The sequence below is a fragment of the Carassius gibelio genome, chromosome B21 (assembly GCF_023724105.1).
Source record: "Carassius gibelio isolate Cgi1373 ecotype wild population from Czech Republic chromosome B21, carGib1.2-hapl.c, whole genome shotgun sequence".
Classification (NCBI taxonomy): domain Eukaryota; kingdom Metazoa; phylum Chordata; class Actinopteri; order Cypriniformes; family Cyprinidae; genus Carassius; species Carassius gibelio.
Genome location: NC_068416.1, coordinates 26,226,794 through 26,248,563, shown reverse-complemented (window position 1 = coordinate 26,248,563; position 21,770 = coordinate 26,226,794). Strand labels below are relative to the sequence as shown.

General features: G+C 36.2%; 2 protein-coding genes and 1 pseudogene across 3 annotated transcripts in view; 2 read left to right on the top strand and 1 right to left on the bottom strand.

Moving 5' to 3' along the window:
• The first annotated feature begins 328 nt into the window (after nt 1-328).
• Nucleotides 329-5,088, top strand: LOC127985419 (guanine nucleotide-binding protein subunit beta-2-like 1; annotated as a pseudogene).
• Nucleotides 5,089-6,079: 991 nt separating this feature from the next.
• LOC127986187 (heterogeneous nuclear ribonucleoprotein A/B-like) lies at nt 6,080-10,465 on the top strand. The gene is made up of 9 exons (XM_052588442.1): nt 6,080-6,224; nt 6,637-6,798; nt 7,815-7,983; nt 8,059-8,217; nt 8,300-8,431; nt 8,946-9,039; nt 9,122-9,286; nt 9,369-9,452; nt 10,135-10,465. The coding sequence occupies exons 2-8, from the start codon at nt 6,656-6,658 to the stop codon at nt 9,437-9,439; spliced, it is 933 nt and encodes a 310-aa protein (XP_052444402.1). The 5' UTR covers nt 6,080-6,224; nt 6,637-6,655; the 3' UTR covers nt 9,440-9,452; nt 10,135-10,465.
• A 2,601-nt stretch (nt 10,466-13,066) lies between these two features.
• LOC127985418 (zinc finger and BTB domain-containing protein 7C) overlaps nt 13,067-21,770 on the bottom strand; it is a 26,208-nt gene continuing 17,504 nt past the window's right edge. For both annotated transcript variants that reach the window (XM_052587423.1, XM_052587424.1), the window contains exons 2-3: nt 17,646-18,963; nt 13,067-15,268 (exon numbers count right to left, since the gene is read on the bottom strand). In XM_052587423.1, coding sequence (XP_052443383.1) covers nt 14,698-15,268; nt 17,646-18,949 — 1,875 coding nt within the window. In that variant the 5' untranslated portion in view covers nt 18,950-18,963 and the 3' untranslated portion in view covers nt 13,067-14,697. The remainder of the gene's footprint in view (nt 15,269-17,645; nt 18,964-21,770) is intronic.

Genomic DNA, 21,770 nt, shown 5'->3' with positions numbered 1-21,770 from the left:
TAAGCGAAGACGCGAAAATAAATATCGATAAAATGTGGACACACGAAACATTAACCAAAGAGTTTTATATTTGTCATATAATAGTAGAAATGCATGTACTTTGTTTTCTGATGATCTTGACAGCCGTGAACAAAAACACAATTTGTCACGATGATTATTATTATTATACATTTGTATTATGCTTTTATATTATCTTTTATATTATTTTCTAGTCTAATCCAAAACTGATTAAAAATAATAATAATAAAAATAATAAAACAACACGACGTCAAGCAGCTGCAACCGGACTACAACTCCCACAATTCACTGCGCCGTCGTTTAGTCGTGAACTTGTACTTCCTTTCCCTGCGCTATAAACTTGAGTAAAGCGGCTTTTCAGCCCATCCGACTCAATCTACAGCCATCGATCGGGAACGACCGCCGAGATGACCGAACCGATGACCGTGAGAGGGACCTTGAAGGGCCGCAACGGCTGGGTGACCCAGATCGCCACGACGCCGCAGTTTCCGGACATGATTCTGTCCGCTTCCCGAGGTGACAGACGAATCTGATTATCCCGCGCAGCTGCTGTACGAAGATCATTTACCGTGGTATTTCCAAGAATGGCAGTCCAAGGAACTTTAAGAAATACCATGATAATACTGTGTTACCATGTTCTTGGTAATAAATAAGTTTGATTTTAATTTTAATTTTATTTAAAAAAAAAAATTTCATTTGAATTTAATAAAGAATATTATTCCCTTGATCACTAAATGTATAATGATTTTGACTGCAATCATTGATTTTTTTTGTGTTTATATAAATTAATACAATATATAAATAATAAAAAAGTTAACTTTCAAGAGTTTATTTAAATAAATATAATAATATTAATAAATTTTGTAATTTATAAGTGTTTATATAAATATAATATATATATATATATATATATATATATATATATATATATATATATATATAAAATAAAATAGTTTTTTTATTTTTAAGTGTTTATATATAGACAATTTTGAGGTCTTGTTCTTGTTTCATATATGATCATAATTATTTAAATGTCAGCTTCAAAATTCATTCATATGTTGAATGTTTTTTGTTGTAAAACCAAAAAAAATATTCAATATTTTTCATTATAATATAAAATTTGTGTATATAATATATACATACAATTATTTTATATAATATAATTAAATAAATTATGTTTTTTAATAATTATTTACAAGAAAAATATATAAACACACACACATATATATATATTTATGTGTATATATATATTTATATTGAAATTTTAAAAATGTGGCATCAGAATTCATATGTTGTCTAAGTATTAAAATAATTTCCATGTTTCATTTTACTGTGAAGTCAAAAACAGCTAGTATTTTATTCGGTTCTGCTCTAACTATTTAATATTAACTATTATTCTAGCCAGGTGTGGCTTTTAAATGCTTGTTTTCTGGCATTAGTTGGTTATGAAATGGCTCTTGATGCTTTTTGAAAATGAGGGATCTTGTGGTAAACATGTTTGTCCTGCTTGCAGTTGGCTTGTTTTTGTTTATTTTTATTTTTGTCCTGTGTTCTCCACAGCTTTAAATTGCATTATTATTACTATTATTTTAGTTGTTGTTTAATCTATGGTTTTAAATGATCACATCTCATCTTATTATTGGAGATATAGAGTGATGCCTGATATTTAGATCAGTTAATGTCAGTATCTGCTCTACTGTTATAAACATCTCATTGATTTACATTACAAGCATCAGAATTTCAGCACCAAATTGCATATTTGTGCTCAGTTTGGGCTTCTAAATAAAACTGAGCTTTGCCTTCCTCCATTTTCTCATAAAATTTTGCTACATGAGCCATAAAGGTTTCAATAAATGCTTGCTAAAACACTATTATTAGATGTGTCAGGCTTCACAGGGTTAAAGTCTGAGCTGAGATGTCTGTGTTGTTCCTCAGGACGAGAGTCACACCGAGTGGGTTTCCTGTAACAGCAGTAACCCCATCATCGTCTCCTGCGTCTGGGACGAGATGGTCAAGGTGAGAGCCGAGTGGAGTCTAAGGGGGTCTTCACTTGCTTTGTTCTGAAACAGTGACTTAAATTGTTACAATGTTGCGTTTTCTCCTATGTAACATTTCAAAGTGTTCTAAAATGTATGTATTCAAGTCACATAAGTAAACTGTCTTCTGATTGGTCGGAATGTGGCTAATGTTCATGATTAGATTTATCGTTAGACACACATACATATAAATACAGTTTATTGTTATTCACTATACAACATCAAACTCGAGCATCTAAACATCAGCACGGTTCTTGAGGAACGTCAGTATTGATGATCTTTTGACTCGTAGTGTTTGGTCTCTTTCAGGTTCCTGAACACCGTCAGCGTCTCTCCTGATGGGTCCCTCGGTGCCTCTGGTGGAAAGGTGGCTTTCACTGTTTTAGGGTCAATTTCTGAACATGGGATACGTTTCTTGCAGAAAATCGTATAGACCAGGTTTTCAAATTGGGGGAATACTATGGAGTCAATGAAAATAGTTCATAGAAGAAAACAAAAAGATTATTCTGAGTCTTTATACATGAAAATATATAACTGCTTTTTAAATTTTAGAATGAGTATCTCTTATTAGTTAAAACCTAAAATATTACTTGGTAAAAAAAAAAAAAAAAAAAAAATATATATATATATATATATATATATATATATATATATATATATATATATATATATATATATATATATATATATATATGCAACCCTTACTTTTGTTTATTTAAAGTTGGGGTGTTAAACTATACAGACATGTATATAAAGGAAGAAAATAAAAATGGCTGAAACAACAAAAAATGGTAACACTTTAGAATAAGGTTCCATTAGTTAATGTTAGTTAACTACTTTCGTTAACATGAACTAAGCAAGAACAATCCTTCTACAGCATTTATAAGTCTTAGTTCATGTTAATTTCAACATTTACTAATGCATTATTTAAATCAAAAGTTGTGCTTGTTAACATTAGTTAATGCACTGTGAATTACCATGAACTAACAATGAATAACTGTATTTTCATTAACTAACATTAACAAAGATGAATAAATACAGTAATAAATGTATTATTCATTGTTTGTTCATGTTAATTAATACATTAACTAACATTGACTAATGGAACCTTATTCTAAAGTGTTACCCAAAAAATGATAAAAAATTTTTAGTGAAAACCAATAAAAATAATTATATTTGTAAAAATATGATTATATTACAAAAGTTATAATGGTGTATCAATCATACTAATATAATACTGATCTAAAAATGTAAATTGTGATGAAGGACAGAACCATTTCAACTTCATTTAGGCCAATGGCTGATATTGAGGTTTTGCATTATTTCTGCAGGTCTGTGTCCTCGTTGTGCTAGATGATGTTATCGTTAGGACGCTGGTTTGACGTTCTCTGTCTCTGTGTTCAGGACGGACAGGGCATACTCCGGGATCTGAATGAAGGCAAGCATCTGTACACGCTGGACGCCAGAGATTCAGTCCCAGCAGATACTGGCTGTGTGCCTCCACAGGACCAAGCATCAAGATCTGGGTACCATCAGCTCTCTGTCCTAAACACACCTTTAGAGACTGGATTTACACGTTTATCTCTGCAGGATGGTGTCCGTTTGGTCATGCTCTAATTTCTTGTGCTGTTTCACTCTTTTTACTTCATATATAATCAACTCAGTTTCAATTATATTTGTAGTTTGTCTTTCTCATGCGGGACAGTCAGCCAGTATTTGGATTTCTCCTTTCCACATAATTTATGGAAAAACTAATATTTGTCAACTGGTGACTTCAGCTATTGAGAATTAAAAATCATTGCAAATACATTTTAAATTTAAAACTGCCGTAGGTGAGTTCAGTTCTTTTTGGTGAATTATTTGTCTTGAATCAATTGTTTTTGACTGTGGAGTTATTAAATAATCAACACTGAATACCATTACATTTGAAATGAACAAAGATGGCATTAAAGCTGGTAAGCTTAGTTTATAACCATGAATTGATTCAAACGTCACCACTTAAAATGGATGTTTTTGTCTAGATTCAATATGTATTACAATCATTGTCAATGATGATCAGTTGAAATCACAAGACAAAATTGACATTTGTAAGTGGTGAATAAAGAAATCATTCAAATGATAGTTTGAACAAATTCACCTAAATTAATTCTTCATTTTAAATTTAGCAATGTATTGCAATGCTTTTCAATGTAAGAAGAGCAAAAATGGAATTAGAGCTGCTGTGTTCAACTGGATCATCTCAAACTGACTCGGATTCATTTGTCACCCCTTAATGACGTTTATAACCCTATCTCAGATTGCTTTTATTTTGAATACAGATTCTGAAAAATCATACACTAATGATCATTTAGTGAATAACTGTGGAAACACTGATTCTGAACTAGATTTTTACTTGCATTTTGGATCTGCTTGAATGAATGTGAATATTTGGCATTTGGAGGGTTTGATTCGATGTTCATTTGCAGACTGTTCACTCTTCTCTTTGTTTTTCCTCAGGATCTGGAGGGAAGGGATCATCGTTGATGAGCTCAGACAGGAAGTCATCACCACGAACAGCAAGGCTGAGCCGCCCCAGTGCACATCTCTGGCCTGGTCTGCTGACGGACAGGTGAGAGCCACCTGTGTGTGTGTGTATGTGTGTGTGTGTGTGTGTGTGTGAGATGAGCTTATTCTGCAGATAATCAGCGTCAGGTTAGATGCTGAATCTCTGGGTGATCGGTGATATTGTGTGCTATGTATAATCTTAAATATAAATCAATTGGACAAACAAAAAGAGTTTTATTGAATACACTCTATTAATTTTTATCAGACTCTCTTTGCTGGATACACAGACAACCTGATCCGAGTTTGGCACGTGACCATCGAAACCAGATAAAGATCTGCATGCAAAATATGTAAAATTGAATAATAAAAAAATATATACTGATTTTGTCCTTTATTTGTTTTTTTGTTTCTCTTGTGTTGATGCCAATTTGTACTTCATCGGTTCACTGTATGATTGTTCTTTATCTAATAAAAATCTATCATGTGTTAATTTACATCATTTAATATCACAATCTACTTGATGATTATACAGTATATGAGGTTTTGCATCAGTTTGTGTCTGTTAGGTAGAAGGGAAAAAAAAATATTTATCGGTTTATGTGTGAATGAGCAAAGCTTTGACACATTTTTATATTGTACCTGTTGTCTGATTATGTTTGTTACATAAAGTGTTGCTGATTTGGGGTTAAATATATGATTTGTTTTTGTTTAGCACTATAGAAGCAAACCATTTGTCCCTTTAATATGACTATTTCAGCAACCTAAGGTCCATGTTTTGTTATAATAACAATTTACCTTTCAACCAAGAAGCTGAAATATATATATATATATATATATATATATATATATATATATATATATATATATATATATATATATAATGTATTTATATCATGCATCTGTTCATGAAAAATGAAAATGTCTGATAATACGCCCTTATATTATGTGAATGATTAAACAATAACTAGTTTTGGTCTCTGCAAACCATTAAAAATTGTTACAGTATCTTGTTTTCCAGAAAAGCATATCAACAATCGACAATTTCGTTTTTATTGACTGATTTTTGGGTGGTTCTTATGTTATAGTTGCGATGTCTAAAAAACAAGACGGTAAACCAAAAAAGAGCTTAACTGAGGATGAAAATTGTCTAAAGGTAAAGGAAAAATTGAATTAAATCTGTTCTGTTTATCCTCAGGTCTGCTAGAATTTCCTCTTTGTGAGTGTATTCCATCATCGACGAGTGGTGGAAATCATTTAAATCGACTGGGAAGCCTAACAAGTTTTATTTTTTAAAGCATTACTGGATATTATATCGTTTTATTCTAGCTTATGTTCATTGTGTTTAATTGCACAACATCATAGAGTGCACGGGCTCTGGAACATCTCGTGCTAGACCGCTCGAACGCACAACAGAAAAGAAGTGCGCAGGAGAAAACCATAATGGGCGGTGTTTCACCGTCTTTGACCAATCAAAGAACGCTATCATTGCCTGGTCAAACAGTGTCGTCCAATCACAGCTTGTTTTATTCCACTGGACTCGTTCGCTACTATAAAGCTGGCCACGAGTTGGTACTGTACGCGAGAGTCCATCTTGGAAAGCGGCTTTTTCAGCGCCAATATTTTACAGTAAGCCGGTTAATTTGAATTTAATTCGCGTGGTTAGTGGTGTTTGTTAAGTTTATGTTTTACGAGAACACCTCTAAGACGCCGTTTCCGAAGAAAACGCGTGTTTTATGCGTTCGGTGTGGTTGAAAAAGAACGCTAGCGCGATCGCTTAGCTAGGTTAGCATTGCATGCTGCTTTAGCTTTCGCTTCATGGCATTAATAGGTCTCTTTATTTGTTTGTTTTGACCCACATGCGTTCTATACGTCTAGAACATGCATTTAAGTCTCATTTCGTTGTGCTTTAATCAAGCTAAGACTGAAATTGAGCGTCTGTGTTGAATCCGACGGCTCACCATGCCGCTGCTCTATTATTCTAGCATCAACCGTAGTATCTCGCACTGTGAGACTAAATTAACTCATTTCTGATCCAAAGGTAATTCAAAGCTACCAGAATGGCCGACGCGGAGCACCAGTTGATGGAGACCTCGGAGAACGGGAACGAGGAGAGTCTGAACGGCGCGGAGGCCGCGGAAGAGGAGAACGGGTCCGGCGAGGGAGGACAGATCAACGCCAGCAAGGGCGAGGAAGACGCCGGGTGAGAATATTCAGCCCTTTGTGTTTGCATGTTTCATGTAGTCGTTTTGTTTTAATGCGTCTCTGTTGGCGCTGTGTCTTTGTTTAATAGAGGGGGTGGGGTGGTGTTCTGGGTCGGTTCTTATGTCCGGTTATTGTGTTCATTGTTGGAAATGAGGGGTGTTTGGAGGTGAATCTCTCGCGAGAGGGTATGTTTGATCTGCCGTTACACGACACGCGCGTATTAACTGACCTTACAGCATTACAATCGGTCTGAAGTCGCTTTATTAAACCAACAATTGAAAGCCTTTTCATCCGCATGTGCAACCGCTTCGTTAACCTTTAGCGCCGAATAGACTGTCTATGGTTGCCAAGCTACTGGGTCTAGATATAGTTGAGATGGACACTAGCTCGTCCAATCAGATTTAAGAATCGGACCTATAGCGCGCACTAGTCCCCGCCCACTTTTCAACTGGTTCAAAAATTGTCCCCACAGGGATTTTTAAATGGTCTTAACAGGCAGTAAATCATACCAGCCAGCTTTGTCACAAACTGACTGTCTATTTAAGAGCTTTAATGAAGGGAAGATCTACAATCTGGTTGACTACGCTGTGAATATCAAAACCAAAGACTGAATAAACAAGCTTTCCATTGAGGTTCGGTGTGTTGGATGCAAAAAAAAAAAAAAAACATTGAGAATATCACCTTTTTTTTTTTTTTAAAGCTTTCCAAATTAAGTCTTTAGCAAGGCAAGTTACTAATCAAATTAAGTTTTGACATTTACGGTAGGAAAGTGTTCATGGAATGATTTCTTAATATCCTAATGATTTTGACATGTTTTAAACTGTTTATTCCGCTATGGAGAAAGTGATTGGATTTATTTTGTGTATTTGTCGTCTTTAATTGTACAGCACTCTGGTACACTGTTTAAGGTGCTTTACAAATTTATTTTGAAATCCAGCTGTTGCAGTCTCTTGATTGCAGTTTGTTTGTGGTTTAATACAGCATCTCATAAATTGGTTTGATTCTTTTGTGCAGTAAAATGTTTGTTGGAGGACTCAGCTGGGACACCAGTAAGAAAGACCTAAAGGACTACTTCTCAAAGTTTGGGGAGGTAACAGACTGCACCATAAAGATGGATTCAAACACCGGCCGGTCACGAGGGTTTGGGTTCATCTTGTTCAAAGATGCAGAAAGTGTGGACAAGGTACATATTGCTTTAGTTTCCCTTCAATCGAAGCATTTGCTTGGTGGCAGACGTTCATGTCTCTTCTTCTGAAAGGTGCTGGAGCAAAAGGAGCACAGGCTAGATGGCCGACAGATCGACCCCAAGAGAGCCATGGCTATAAAGAAAGAGCTCGTCAAGAAGATCTTCGTCGGTGGCCTTAATCCTGAAACCACAGAAGAGAAGGTCCGTGAATACTTTGGGGCCTTCGGAGAGGTGAGACTTAAATCTATTGAGCACAAAATGTTTTTGTGTCTTCTGACTGTTATTAATGCTGTATCTGTTATGATTCTTGCAGATTGAAACGATTGAACTTCCAATGGATACAAAGACGAACAAAAGGAGGGGCTTCGTCTTCATCACTTTCAAGGAGGAATCTGCCATCAAACAGATCCTGGAGAAGAAATACCACAATGTCTGTGGAAGCAAGGTAACGGAGGGAAATGAAGACTGTATGGGTTTCTGCAGTGTTTTTGCACTACATGCATAGTTATGGTGGGTCAACTTGTGAGTTAAAGTTACAGTGTGGTGTGTGAGTTACAGCAGTTTGTTTTTGTCATGGAGGGAAAAGAGGGTTTAATCGCTGCATCTCTCAGTTCTGCGCTTTCTTCAGATTTGTAAGAGATGAATGCAGAATTGTGAACGAGAAACCTATAATTTATTTAGTAAAACTCAAATGTGATAGCAATTTAACTCAACTGCTAGGAGAAATTCCAAATTGTAAAGTCACAGTTATGACTATGGTTTACTAATTTTTAATATTCAATTTATCTTTAAATTGAAAATGGAGAATTGTGAAGTCATTACATTATAATCATTGTATTTAAGGTTTTTATTACCATCCCCATAAACTGAAGTGTGTGTGTGTATACACATGCGTGCATATGCCTTTTTAAGAGTTTGGCCTTGCTCTCATCTGTTTGCGTCTCTGATTTTGATTTCAGTGCGAGATCAAAATCGCCCAGCCCAAGGAAATCTACCAGCAGCAGCAGTATGGGGCCCGCGGAGGCTTTGGGGGTCGCGGCAGGGGTCGTGGGGGTAAGCGGTGTTCTTTAGGTGCTTATTAAATTACTATAAACCCCAGTGTCAGTCATTGACCTAATGGCATCAATTTCCTCAGGCCCAGGCCAGAACTGGAACCAGGGCTATAACAACTACTGGAACCAGGGCTACGGGAACCAAGGCTATGGCTACGGTGCCCAGCAGGGCTACGGTGGTTACGGAGGATACGGAAACTATGACTATTCCGCTGACTACTATGGATATGGTGGTGGTTATGATTACAGTAAGTCGACATCTTCCATACGCTCTTACGATCATCCTGGTTTCACTTCCATGTACAGTCATTCACGCTTCATTTTCTCCAGACCAGGGCACTCCAAGCTATGGGAAAACACCAAGACGTGGAGGCCACCAGAGTGGCTACAAGCCATACTGATCACACAGAACAGGTAGTGTGTGATTATCAATGGATAAGTGTTTGTTTCCATATTCTTGCTTATTTGGGGTTTAAGAAACACTACTTCGTGCAGTCAAATCAATATTTCTAACAGTCAAGTGAGAACAGAACTTGAATTGAGCTTGATGCTTTTTCAGATCTGATTTCTGCAGATTATATCGCTTTATTTTTAATTAAAAGCTTTCACAAATGAAGTTTAAATTGTATTAGAAAGTTTCAAATTTGTGTTCATTAAATGTGGCACGCATTGCCAAAAGTTGTAACTTTTTCAGTACAAATATCTGAACATCCTTAAGATGTTTGCTTGAGAGGTGCAAAGTAAAAAAAAACAAAAATAAAAACTTTTTTATAGTTTTGAAATGAGAATCAATGCGGTGTAAGCTTATTTGACCTTTGTATTATTATTATTTATTATGTGTGTTGTGTTTTTTTTTTTTTAAGTCGAGCTTCAGTATTTATATAAAGTGCTTAAAGTAAAGTTCTTAGGAAATTTCCATTGGAGTTTAGGAAATTGGTATAAAAAAATTGTGATCTGTTCTTGTCAAGCTTTGAAGGGTTGCAAGACATGAACTTTAATCTGGAGAATGCAGAATTTAGTGTAAACTTGATTTGCATTTTGTCTTTCTCAACATTTTCCAACCTGCCACTGACCATGTCTGTTTGTTTCTCATCAGGACTAATGTATTCCCAAAAACCAGGAGTCTGACAGTGATGACGACAGCAGTTCACACACCTGCGGGCTCTTTCCTTTTACCGGATGAGATCATGACCCATTTGTACAGAACAGATGAATAGGGGAAGCAACGTCACACTTCCACATTTTTATTTTTATTTTATTTTTCCTTTTGTCCACATTTCCAGAGATGGAAGTGTTATTTTTACTGTACTTTTTGGTACCTTTTTTGAATAATGTATTGTATGGTTGTATTTTACATGTCTACTGGATATGCCACATGAGGTTCGGGAGCTGCCAGAGCTTTTGAAATAAAACAATTTTTGAGTACATTTTTTCTCAATGTTTCCCGATGCTTGTTCTGCTTCCTGTTGTTGCATAGTGTAGGAGAGCCGTTTTAAACACCAGAGTCCCATGAATGTCAGCGTTTTTGGTAATACATCTAATAGTGACTGGAAATTTCCACCTTTTGTTGCTTTAATTTTAAATTTTCTTTTTTTTTTTTTAAACTTGCTTTCTCAGTTATAATGCTTAAGTTGAATCTTTTTGTCAATTAGGATATTTGCTAGTGACAGCAATGTTGCTCATTGAAATCTCATTCCTATAGTGTTTTTGGTAGAAATAAATGATTTGGAAGTTTTTGAAGTGTTCTTGTTTACTGGCTAACATTAATGTTAATTTGTCAATGTTAATGTTTAAATGGTGACTTGCTGTGATCGTTTTTAAGTTGAGTTATGATTTTTTTTTTTTTTTTTTTTTTTTTTGCCAAAACACCTTTTGGTTTCTAAACCCTGCTAACTTTGTATTAACTAATTTATAGTAAGCGACATTATTTTGTCTGAAGCTCTTAATTTTACAATTGTGGACTAAAATGGTCCATTTTTTTCCAGAATGAAGTGACCGTTTTGTGAATATTTTACTTTTATAAGCTTCTACAAGAGAATAACATGCAAAATACTATAACTGCAACCGTAACTTATGATTTTAAAGTTGTAATAAATGGCAGTTTGCAGTGAAAGCAGTATTTCGTACAGCTAGAAGAACTCTGCAGGTGTTAATTTACATTTCACCATAATTTAAGGCCTTAAAGCTTATTAAATCTGAACTGCAGAAGAAAAAAAACATTGGCCCCATTTATGGTCTAGGACTATCTTGTCATTTTTATTCTCAAACGTCTTTTGATTCTACATTTGCACTGGATAAAAAAGACAATGTAAACATATCACTTTTTAAGAAGTTTGATGTGTACTAAAGCAAAATATCAAACTGTTTTCGTAGTGTACAGTATTTTGTACGTAGTAAGAGTTTCCATTCTGTACAGACCGAGTCAGAATCATTTTAGGGAATCGCTTCAATTGAGTACTCGCTTAATAGAGTTCAAAGAAGAAAACATTTTGTGTGTTGTTTATTCACGTTTTAAAATATGAATTATGAAATATTTAAATGATGCTGTTTATAACTATGTTCTCGGTTAAATCAAATGTTTGGTTGAACACCATGCAAATCGCAGCTTTACTCCTAAACAAAGCTCGTTCCGGTGAAATATGAATCAGTTCGATCGAATCATGTAAAGAACCGGTTCAAATGAATCATTCAATTTGGTAATGGATTCAGTTGACTTGTGGGAAAAGTAAACACGTGGTTGAGTTGCAAGAAAAGAAATGAAAAATATGTCTTACAAAATAAGCAGAAAGTTTATGGATATAGGCCAGAGGAGTTTTAGGATGTGTACGACTCAATTTCGCCAACGAAAGGTGAGATTAACGAACTATATTATCAGGGTGATGTAAAATGATGCACAGATGTTGGGAAAATAAAATACAGTAAGAATCACAATGAGTTAGTTATAATAAAAATAATTGCGATCCACATTAAAGAGTCAATTAACTAGCACGGGACTGGTTTATATACGTGTGTTTACCTGAAACAAGCCAAATGAGGACTCTTCGTTGCGCAATTTACAAGTAAACTGTTTTATTATTATTTAGTAATAAATGTGGTGTTATATTTTCCTTTAACAAATCATTTTAATTGTATATTTTCCATACAGCAAAAACAATGTGGGAGAAATGTGTTAAACTTTTGAACTTATTTTGTTTAGTGTATTTAACCTCGGTTTACAGTAGAGGGCGCTAGATAGCAATAAAAGAGGCATATAAAATACATACTGTGTTTAAATGAACAGAAAGTTACATTTTGATTAGTTTTCATTTTAGGGGCCATTTTTAACTTGTTGAAGTGTGCTGAAGTAATGAATGTAAAATAGCAATCATGCTTTAAAAACTTTTAATTATTCAAGACACTGAGAGATTTGTCTTTTAAAATGGGTTTGTTCTCATCGTTCTGATAATTCAGATAATATTTAATTTTATTAATGGTCTCATTTGATCATTCAGTTTGAAATGCCCATCCAAATGAAAAACTAATAGTCAGAAAATCAACTTCTCGGAAAGACTTATACTAATTTAAATGAGATCTAAATGCAATCTTACTTGAAATATTCTTCACAATTCAACGCAGCAATAGTATATGTTTGGGAAACTGGCTCAAACTGAGGCGTAGTTAAAGCGTGTGGGTTTAGATTACTCACAGAGATGATTAATTGTACCAGAGAGGTCTGTCTGTTGGATCCTCACTGCCTTGTGTCATAACAAACTACCACATGCTATGATTTCAGAGTAATTTTAGGTTGAGGTAAGTTAGCCATTAAAGATCTGCTCCATCATCCAGAAAGCCGGACGTTTAGGAGGGAGAACGAATCTGCCTTCGATGTACTCTCGAGTATGGCATTTATAACGTTTAAATACTCTAAAGAGACCTTTAATGCACTTGACCTCATCGCTGTAGATAAAAGCCTCATTAAATGACCTGCTTCTGTAGAGTTGCCTTTGTCAGATTTCCAAGAAAGAAATGAGCCATAAAAAGACACCGGGTTCTTGAAAAAAAAAGCTTTTTTTTATTTTTTATTATTATTGTTATTCCAGTTCTTTGATTCTGTTTACCCAGGGAATAATCGAATATACAAATACCACACACATTTATAAAAATGACTTTCACTGAAATTACCCTTGTGTTAAAGAGGAGTAAAGTGCATATCTCAGACATGTTCTGTGATTTTTTTTATTTTTATTTTTTGTGTGTTTTTAAATCTTTAAGAAATATCAATATATCGTAACCAATATTAAAACATCATCAAACAAATAGTGCAAGTTTCCACCGGTCGCCTCAGAAGGGCTTCATACATATATATATATATATATATACACACACACATCTCTAAGCACCTTCATGGCCATTGAAACATCTTTGCATTTTGCACACCTAGATGAAAACAACTTAAAAGTCTTGTGTGAAGTGCAGAAACTTACATTTTCAGATGATTTTAATTCTCCTTTGGAGGACTCGTGCATTTTGTTTTGTGGTTGTTTTAGAAGTTAAAAGTCTTGAAGGGGGGATTTTATGTTTTTTTATTAATATTACCATATTATTTTGATTTCAGAGGGTTTGATGTCAAATATGGTACACTGCATTGACACATTCTCTCTTGAAAACAGACAAATGCAACCGGAACACAAATGTGTTAGTGTCGTTATAAAACATCTTAGTAAAATATAGCCAAGGCTTATTTAAATATGCATAAATAGCATGAAAATATGTTTAGTTTCAGTTTAAATGTTGGCGAATTACTCTAGCCATTCAGATGAGGAACTGTATCAAAGTTGTGGACGTTTTCCGCTGTTTTATTTTCCTGTACATGACAAGCACCTCCAAGACACTTCATATGTGAAAAAGACTGCTTTGCAAACCGGTTGGATTTCAAGTTTTTCTTAAACAACACATCTTTGGATGTTTTACAATAGAAACACTTACAATAATGAACAATTCCACTGCAGAACCTGAAAGCCATCTATACAAATTAGATTTAATCAAGGGTCAATTTGAAATGCACAATATAAATAATTATGAGAAAAAATTATCTTTTGTCTGATTGCATGATTAACTGCATATTGATTTGAAATTTTATTGTGTGCAACATCTGATATTTTGGCTGTAAAACATGAGTTTTGTTAAAAAATTTAGTTTTTTGTAATCCTGAGAGTTTTTCTTATTCATTTTGTCTTTGTGGTTTAACCATTTATGTATTTTGCATAGTGGATTACAACGTGTAAATTTAGGATTTAGCTTCACTGAAAGCTGTAAAATTAGAAAATCTGTCAGATCATACAATGCAAACATCAAAGCTTCTAGCTTATTCAGCAGGACTTTTTTTTTTTTCTTCTTTTTTTTTCTGCATACCTGATTGTCAAATTTTTGCATTTGATTTTCACATACTCCATTGCACTGAACAGTCTATGAGCGCATCACCCTTGTTAGCAAACGCTGAAGCATCAAAAACAGCTTTAACAAATGCACATCCAAGATATTAACAAATCAATTCATTTAAAAAGTATTTAAAATCCCTGTCATCCCACATGGAAGCTGACTTATAAAACAAACAAAAAGTAAATCTCATTTAATATTACAGAGTCTGAAGCGAGCAGCTGTTTCGAGGAATTAACAAAAGTCACTTTGCGGCTTCGGGAATGGGTGGCGCTCGTTCCAGTCTCACGGCCCAGGGGTCAGAGGTCGCTGAATAGAAAGGCGGGTGTTGCAGAACGTCCTCCGTTGCCACTGCGAAAGCAAACACGCCCCGCTTTCTGTTCACATCCTCTGAGATGAGCTTCCTGTCCGTTTCTCGGCTGTCACCGTCGACGTCCTCCAGCGTTTTCCCTCCAGTAGGCTGCTGTTTTCCCAGTAAGGGGGTGCCACCGGCGGCAGGGATCCGCATGGCCCTGTCTGCTTGGAGGGCGTTGGGATCTGGAGGGAAGAGGAAGTTGGTGGACCTCCAGGCGGAGGGCTTTCGGCCCCGTCGCGGGCGTGAGACGCGGCAGCTCTGACGCTTGATGTGTCGGTGAAGATGATCGGAGCGTGTGAAGCTCTTGTAGCAGTGCTCACATTGGTACGGCCGCACGCCGGTGTGGATGCGCAAGTGGTTCTTCAGGTCATAGTTGTGAACAAATTTAGCGTTGCAGTGCAGGCAGATGTACGGCCTCTCGCCGGTGTGCTTGCGCATGTGAATCTTCAGCTTGTCTTGCCTGAGAAAGAGAAAAACAGCACTTAAAGTAACAGTTCACCCAAAAATTTAATGTTTGCTCAGGAATCAATCTTTTGCAGTGAATGGGTGCCGTCGGAATGAGAGTCCATACAGCTGATAAAAACATCCAATTAATGTCTTGAGAAGACAAAAGCTGCATGTTTGTAAGAAACGAATCCATCATTAAGATGTTTTTAACTTCAAAGCTTCACTTCTGGCCAAAATGTGCGTCCATTAATCCATAACATTGCTTTCTCCAGTGAAAAAGTCCATCTCCTGTTGTCTCTCACATCAAAAATCCACGTTTTGGCTTGTAAACAGTGCTTGATCTCTGCATATTTCTCTCCTGATTCAGACAAGATTACTTTTTTACTGGAGAAAGCAATGTTATGGATTATGGACGCACATTTTGGCCAGAATTGAGGCTTTGACATTAAAAAAACACCTTAATGATGGATTTATATCTTTCAAATCTGCAGCTTTTCAGTGCACAAGACATTAATTGCTGGACTGGAGTGGTGTGGATGACTTGTGATGGTTTTATCAGCTGTTTGGAGTCTCATTCTGACGGCACCCATTCACTGCAGAGCATCCATTGTTGAGCAAGTGACTCATCTACATTTATCCACACCTGATGAAGAAACAAAAGCATCTATGTCTTGGATGGCCTGATTGTGTTTACATTTTCAGCAAATTTTCATTTTCTTGAGCGAACTATTTGTCTAAGTTTGGGTTTTGAGGTTATTTTGCATACCTGTAAGAATCCCTGCAAAACCTCAAGGCACACCATGCACGCAGAAAAGCGTACATGCATGCAGAAAAACACACAAGCAGGTGTACGCCTTCGTACTTGAAAAGCAGACAGCTGCAAGTTGCTCAACATTACAGCGGCAGAAAAACCCAAAAAACACGAAAACCGGATTTAGTGTTCCTGTTATGTGGTATCCAGATGAGTTATCCAGAAGCTCTGAAGCCTTCATTTGATCTGTTTCTTAGTCTAGATCTCACTCATCGAAATTTCATTCCTCTACAGAGCGTTTGAGTCCAAAAGTGAAATGTAGGTCTTATATTATCATCACCAAGCTTTGGCTTTTATTACAGTGTGGAAACCTCATGCGGCTCCGACCACAGTGATGCATAAAGTGTTTCACAGCAGGTTTGTCCTTATGATGCTGCTCTAGTTTTCATGTGCCAGTTCACTGTTGTAATACTGAAGCTTAGCTCTTTAGCTTCAAAGAGGCTATTTATTCTAGTAGCATGACAGCAAGTCAGAATTCTTTCTCGTAAATCTGTCATTGTTAAACAAGTCCTTTTTAGTGACTGTTCATTGTAAAGTGTTATTCTTGTACTCCCATCTGCTTGAATTGATGTTAAAAACAGTCCTGAGATGTTAAAGGGATAGTTTGCCTTAAATTTAACATTCTAATGTGGCTTTGGAACCCATCGACTTTTTTATTGTACGTTTTCAAAATATCTGCTTTTGTGTTCTACAGATAAAGGAAAGTCATAATGCTTTGGAACGACATTAGGGTGAGTAATTTCTGACAATATTTAAAACATTTAATGCAAATCCAGATTGTGGTACTTCATAATCTGACTGTGTCCTTTTCATTCCATCTTTCCAAACAACTATAACTTTAAATGTTTTATACTGTTTTTATAAAACAGTAATGAAATAAATTAAAAACAGTAAATAATAAAAATTCTAAATGCCAAACACGAATTTTAACAAGTGTATAGAAAGATACAAAATATACCCACCATTATTCCAATCAACTATCACTATAATTAAAAGTGGCAAAAATAAATAGGAATTTATTAATCATAAAAAAAAAATATAAACAATAAAAGTATTAAATTGACATCAACTATCACTGTAATTATTGTAAATATTACAAATGGCAAAAAATAGGATTTTAAGTAGTAATATTAATACAATGTAAAATAAATTTTGAAAAATAAATCTAAATAAAATATAAATTGTAAAAAAAAATGAAATGATAAATAATAATTTTAATACTTAGAAGTGTATAAAAATATACAATGTCACCTATCACTATAAAGAAAAGTGGCAAAAGCTTCCATAGTTATTTAAAAATAATTTAAATCAAAATTGTAAATAATAAATTTAAATGTTAATTAATTGCTAGTTTAATAATTATAAGAATACAATATTTTTTAATTGTTATTTAATAATTATTTAAAAATAAATGTACTTTAAAAAATCTAATAAAACAAAAATGACATTTAATAATTTAATTAAAATAAAATACAAACTATTTCTATACTGAAGTAGTAAAGTATTCTTCATCTTCGATCATTTGTGCTTTTTACCTAGGATGGAGGGCTCAAGTTTGTTTCACCTTAACCCGACTCACCTGGTGAAGCGGACCTCACAGATGGTGCACATGTAGGGCTTCTCTCCGGTGTGTGTTCGCATGTGCCGTGGCAGCTTTCCCGCTCCTTGAATCACCTTGTTGCAGATGGGGCACTGCTGTGACGCCTTGGGCTTCATCTTCCTCTCCTCCTCCAGCTGCCACGGAGGAAACAGCGGCCCGAGATGGGAGGCGGAAAGAAAACTCAGGTAGGACCGCAGCTCCGCTCCCTCTTTGATCGGACCGAGGCTGGGGTCAGAGGTTATTCCCATTCCTGGACTCATGAAGTCTTTGAGGAAGTCTCTGTGCAGGATGGGGTTTGTAGGCTCATCCTTCAGCTCTTCTTTGATGACTTCTTTCTTGACCGCAAGGTCCAAAGGGCTGTTTTCTAGCGAAGCATTGGGGAAAGGGTGGGATGGATGTCTCGGCTCCAGAATCTGAGGGTAGCCTGGGAATTCTGCCGCCCACATGGGAGGATAGAAGCCTGGGAGAAGGGGCGAGAATCCTGTGCCTCTTTCCAGGCCTGGCATTTTCGGATAGAGTCCCTCTTGAAGTAAAGACTCTATCGAGAAGTCCTTCAGTGCCCGGCCCTCCAATCCCTCCGGCGCTCTGGGTTTCTGGGCTTCCGGAGTGTCCGATTGGCGTCTTTGAGAATCTTGGTCATTTGGGATCGGCGCTCCTTGTTGGGAGCTACAAGGTGGGCTATCTGTCCTCCCGGTCTCCCAAACTTTGAGTTCATCTTGGTTTTCAGCTCCTTGTGTGGATTTCTCGCTATTGTTGTCCTCAAATTCTCCATCTTTGGAGTCGACCTCCTCCTCCATTTCCTCCTCATCCTCTTCATCCTCGTCTTCCTCGTCATCTCCCTCAAACTCCTCTCCTTCCGGAGGTCCGTCTCCTCCACCTCCTCCCGTGTCCATGATTTCCAGACACACGTTTATAATGCAGGGAATTTCCAGGAGCCTGGCGGCGCTCAGGATCTCCTTGACGTTGGATGCTGTGACCGTCAGCGTCGATGTGTACGCAAACTCCAGAATGGCTGTCAGCGAATCCGGCGCTACGAAGTCTAGCTCATAGATGGTGTGTGTGTTGGACTCCCGGCTGGAGCCGGTGGCCACAGTGAAGAGTTTTTTGAAGTACTGGCTGCATGCGGCCAGGACGGAGCGATGTGTGCGGTACTCCTGGTCCTGAACCACCAGGATGACGTCACAAAGCAGCCCGTCCCGCCGCTGCTCGTTAAGACTGCACAGGACATCGTTGCTGTGGTTTGGGAAGGGGATTCCGATCAGGTCTTCGTCTGAGTGCGCCATCCTCTCCGAGGAATCTGTGTGCAGGTAAAAAAGTGAAATCGGTCAGAGCTGTCATGCATTAAAATAAGGCTAGGCGATAAATAGACATTTGTGGCCATGCACCACGAAACCAGTCATAAGGGCAATTTTGAAATCTTAAAGCTGAATCAGTAAGCTTTCCATTAATGCATGGTTTGTTAGGATCGGACAATATTTGGCTGAGATGCAACTATTTGAATATCTGGAATCGGAGGGTGCAAAAAAATCAAAATGTTGAGAAAATGGCCTTTAAAGTTATTGGGAATTAGGTTCTTGGGAATGCACATCAGTAATCAAAAATTAAATTTCAATATATTTGGGGAAGGAAATTTACTTAATATATTCATGTAGCATGATTTTAACTTAATATCCTAATGATTTTTGTCATGAAAGAAAAATGTATAATTTTGACCCATACAATGACTGTTGATACAAATATACCTTCGCTAAAGCATCTGTTAAATGAATAAATGTCATTTTAAATGAATATTGAAGAATAGTTCCATGATGTATTTTAGGTACTTTAAGAAAAATATTTAGCCTGCATCTAGCTCTTCACTATTAACCGACAAAATAAAAGTTGATTTCTAACTTGACAGAAATGTATTACCATTATAATGTACTGTATACAAAGAAAAGCAAGTAATGCATTGATTTAAATGTGAAATTTTGAAATAGAAATGTTTTTGTAAAATATACTTCAATACTTTTTTTTTTTTACATTGACAATTGACAATTTGTTATTGAAAAAAAAGTATAGTGTACTTCTCCTATTATTATTATTATTATTATTATTATTTAGGCAATATCATGCAACCAAGATATTTTTTCACTCATGATTTAAAGGTTGTGTTGGGCAATTGGTGTCAATTTCATTAGACACCCTTTTGATTATAAATTTATAATAATATAAATATAATATATTATATATTATAATATAAAATCGCAAAACATAAAAATCCAGAAAAAAAACAGAATATGGAAAAAGTAAATAAAAGATATTATACTCTGTGAAGTTTAATTATGTTTTCATTTGATTGCATGTTAAAAGACTGAGTAATTGAATCCAATTAGAAACAATTTTTGATGATAAATTTAAGTGAATTCATAAAACAGAATTCGGAAAAAAATAAAATAGAAAACAGAATAAAAGATTTACTCTATAAAGTTTCCTTATTAAAAAAAAACAAATTATGTATTCATTCATTTTCAACATCTAACAGACATATGGAATGCATTTCCTAACCCATTAAAATGATTTCATGATAAATATTGATAGCAAAAAAAATAAAAAGCATTTGGCCAGCCCCACATTAATTGACTGAAAGTGAGATTTGAGTTAAAGATGCTTGTTTCTGCAAAAGTGCGTTACTCTGTGCACTTTGTGGTTAAAGAGGATGCATTGCACAATCAGATAATTAATAAGCTCCCGTCAAGCGTCTGAGGAGCAAATCTCTGTTTCTGTTTCTCTCTGATAGCGATCAAGCAACAACTCCACTGGCTTCTGCTTTTTACGCCGTAAACATTGATAGCAGAGGCTATTCTGTTGTGAAGGCCTCAAAAGATAGTGAATTAAATCTGATGGTTTGCATTGTGAGAAAAGCTGACACTTATCTTTGTCAAGTTCGGAAAAAAGCACAGCACAGGAAGGCAAAAGGGGTCAGGCTCTAGTTTCTGCTTTCCACGGGAAAAAGGTTTCAGGGCATGAGTAAACGTCACCCATCGCCCCCAGATTTACTCGTGCTTCATGAGAAGCCAATGCTGTTTAATTGAAGCTACTTTAATTGAAATGCATGAAATGCAAAATCCTTTTTTTTAATTCTTATTGTTATGATTCACTTAAGTCTAGTTTAGAAGTGTACTTTTACAGAACACTGTCCAGAAATAATAAAGCATTGGAAAAGCTGTATTTTGCTGATCTTTCGTGATGCAGATGCTCTTAAACTACAGGCCTACATGAATGGAGCCTGAATTGCACCTGCGGATTCCCTGAAATGTTTACAGTGACTTTTTAAGAGGCGTTTTGGCAGCATTGTCCTTCATTCATGGCTATGAATAGAGTTTAATCTCAGTGTGTCTCGTCCCCGTGGTCACTGCAGGCATCTGGATGGATGCTTTCATACGTCCCGCCGCCACCAGAGCTGTCGACTGGCCTTCAATGGCCCAAAAACGGCCTGTGCGCCAAAGTAAATGAGCTACTGGTGTTTTCGGGTTTTACTTCTTGTCCATTGTCTGTCTTTATTCTCTATAATATTCTCCAATCAACATTTTAATGTCCATTCCACTGTTGCTAGGAGACGGTTGCTTTAATTACAGTTTGAACAAAGAATGTATCTTTTAAATTTAGAACCTTGGTTATCAAACAATGTGGCCCTTCAGGTAAAGATACATATATATAAGATGTGACAGAAATAATGGATTACATTTGGCATGAATGAATCGACATGAGATTGGAATTGGAAAACTTTTGGCGAAAAAAAGAGAAAGACAGAGGAAGAGGGAAGGATGAGATCTCATGTCCCCAGAAGTTCCCTGACAGGTTGGGCAAAAAAAAAAAAAAAAAGTGGTGCCCCACCCTGGAAAATCCAGCCAAGTTAAATAGGCATTCGGAGCTAAAAACAACAGTAGGGAGGGAGTGAAAAAGAAGGAAGAGAGACACAGTGAGGTCTCCCACCCACCCTGGGAGCGCATGCGTTTCTCCGGCCGGCCCCCACACCTCCTCACTCACTCCCATAATTACAGTGTGTGTGTTTGAGGGCCCACTGGCCCCTCCGCACTCGCTTAACACTGACATTCACAGTTT

Excerpts from the sequence above, each read along its gene's own strand:
- LOC127986187 (XM_052588442.1), top strand. The coding sequence starts at position 6,656 with ATGGCCGACGCGGAGCACCAGTTGATGGAGACCTCGGAGAACGGGAAC. Across the intron at positions 6,799-7,814 it reads AAGGGCGAGGAAGACGCCGG|TAAAATGTTTGTTGGAGGAC; the intron begins GTGAGAATATTC and ends TCTTTTGTGCAG. Across the intron at positions 9,287-9,368 it reads TGGTGGTGGTTATGATTACA|ACCAGGGCACTCCAAGCTAT; the intron begins GTAAGTCGACAT and ends CATTTTCTCCAG.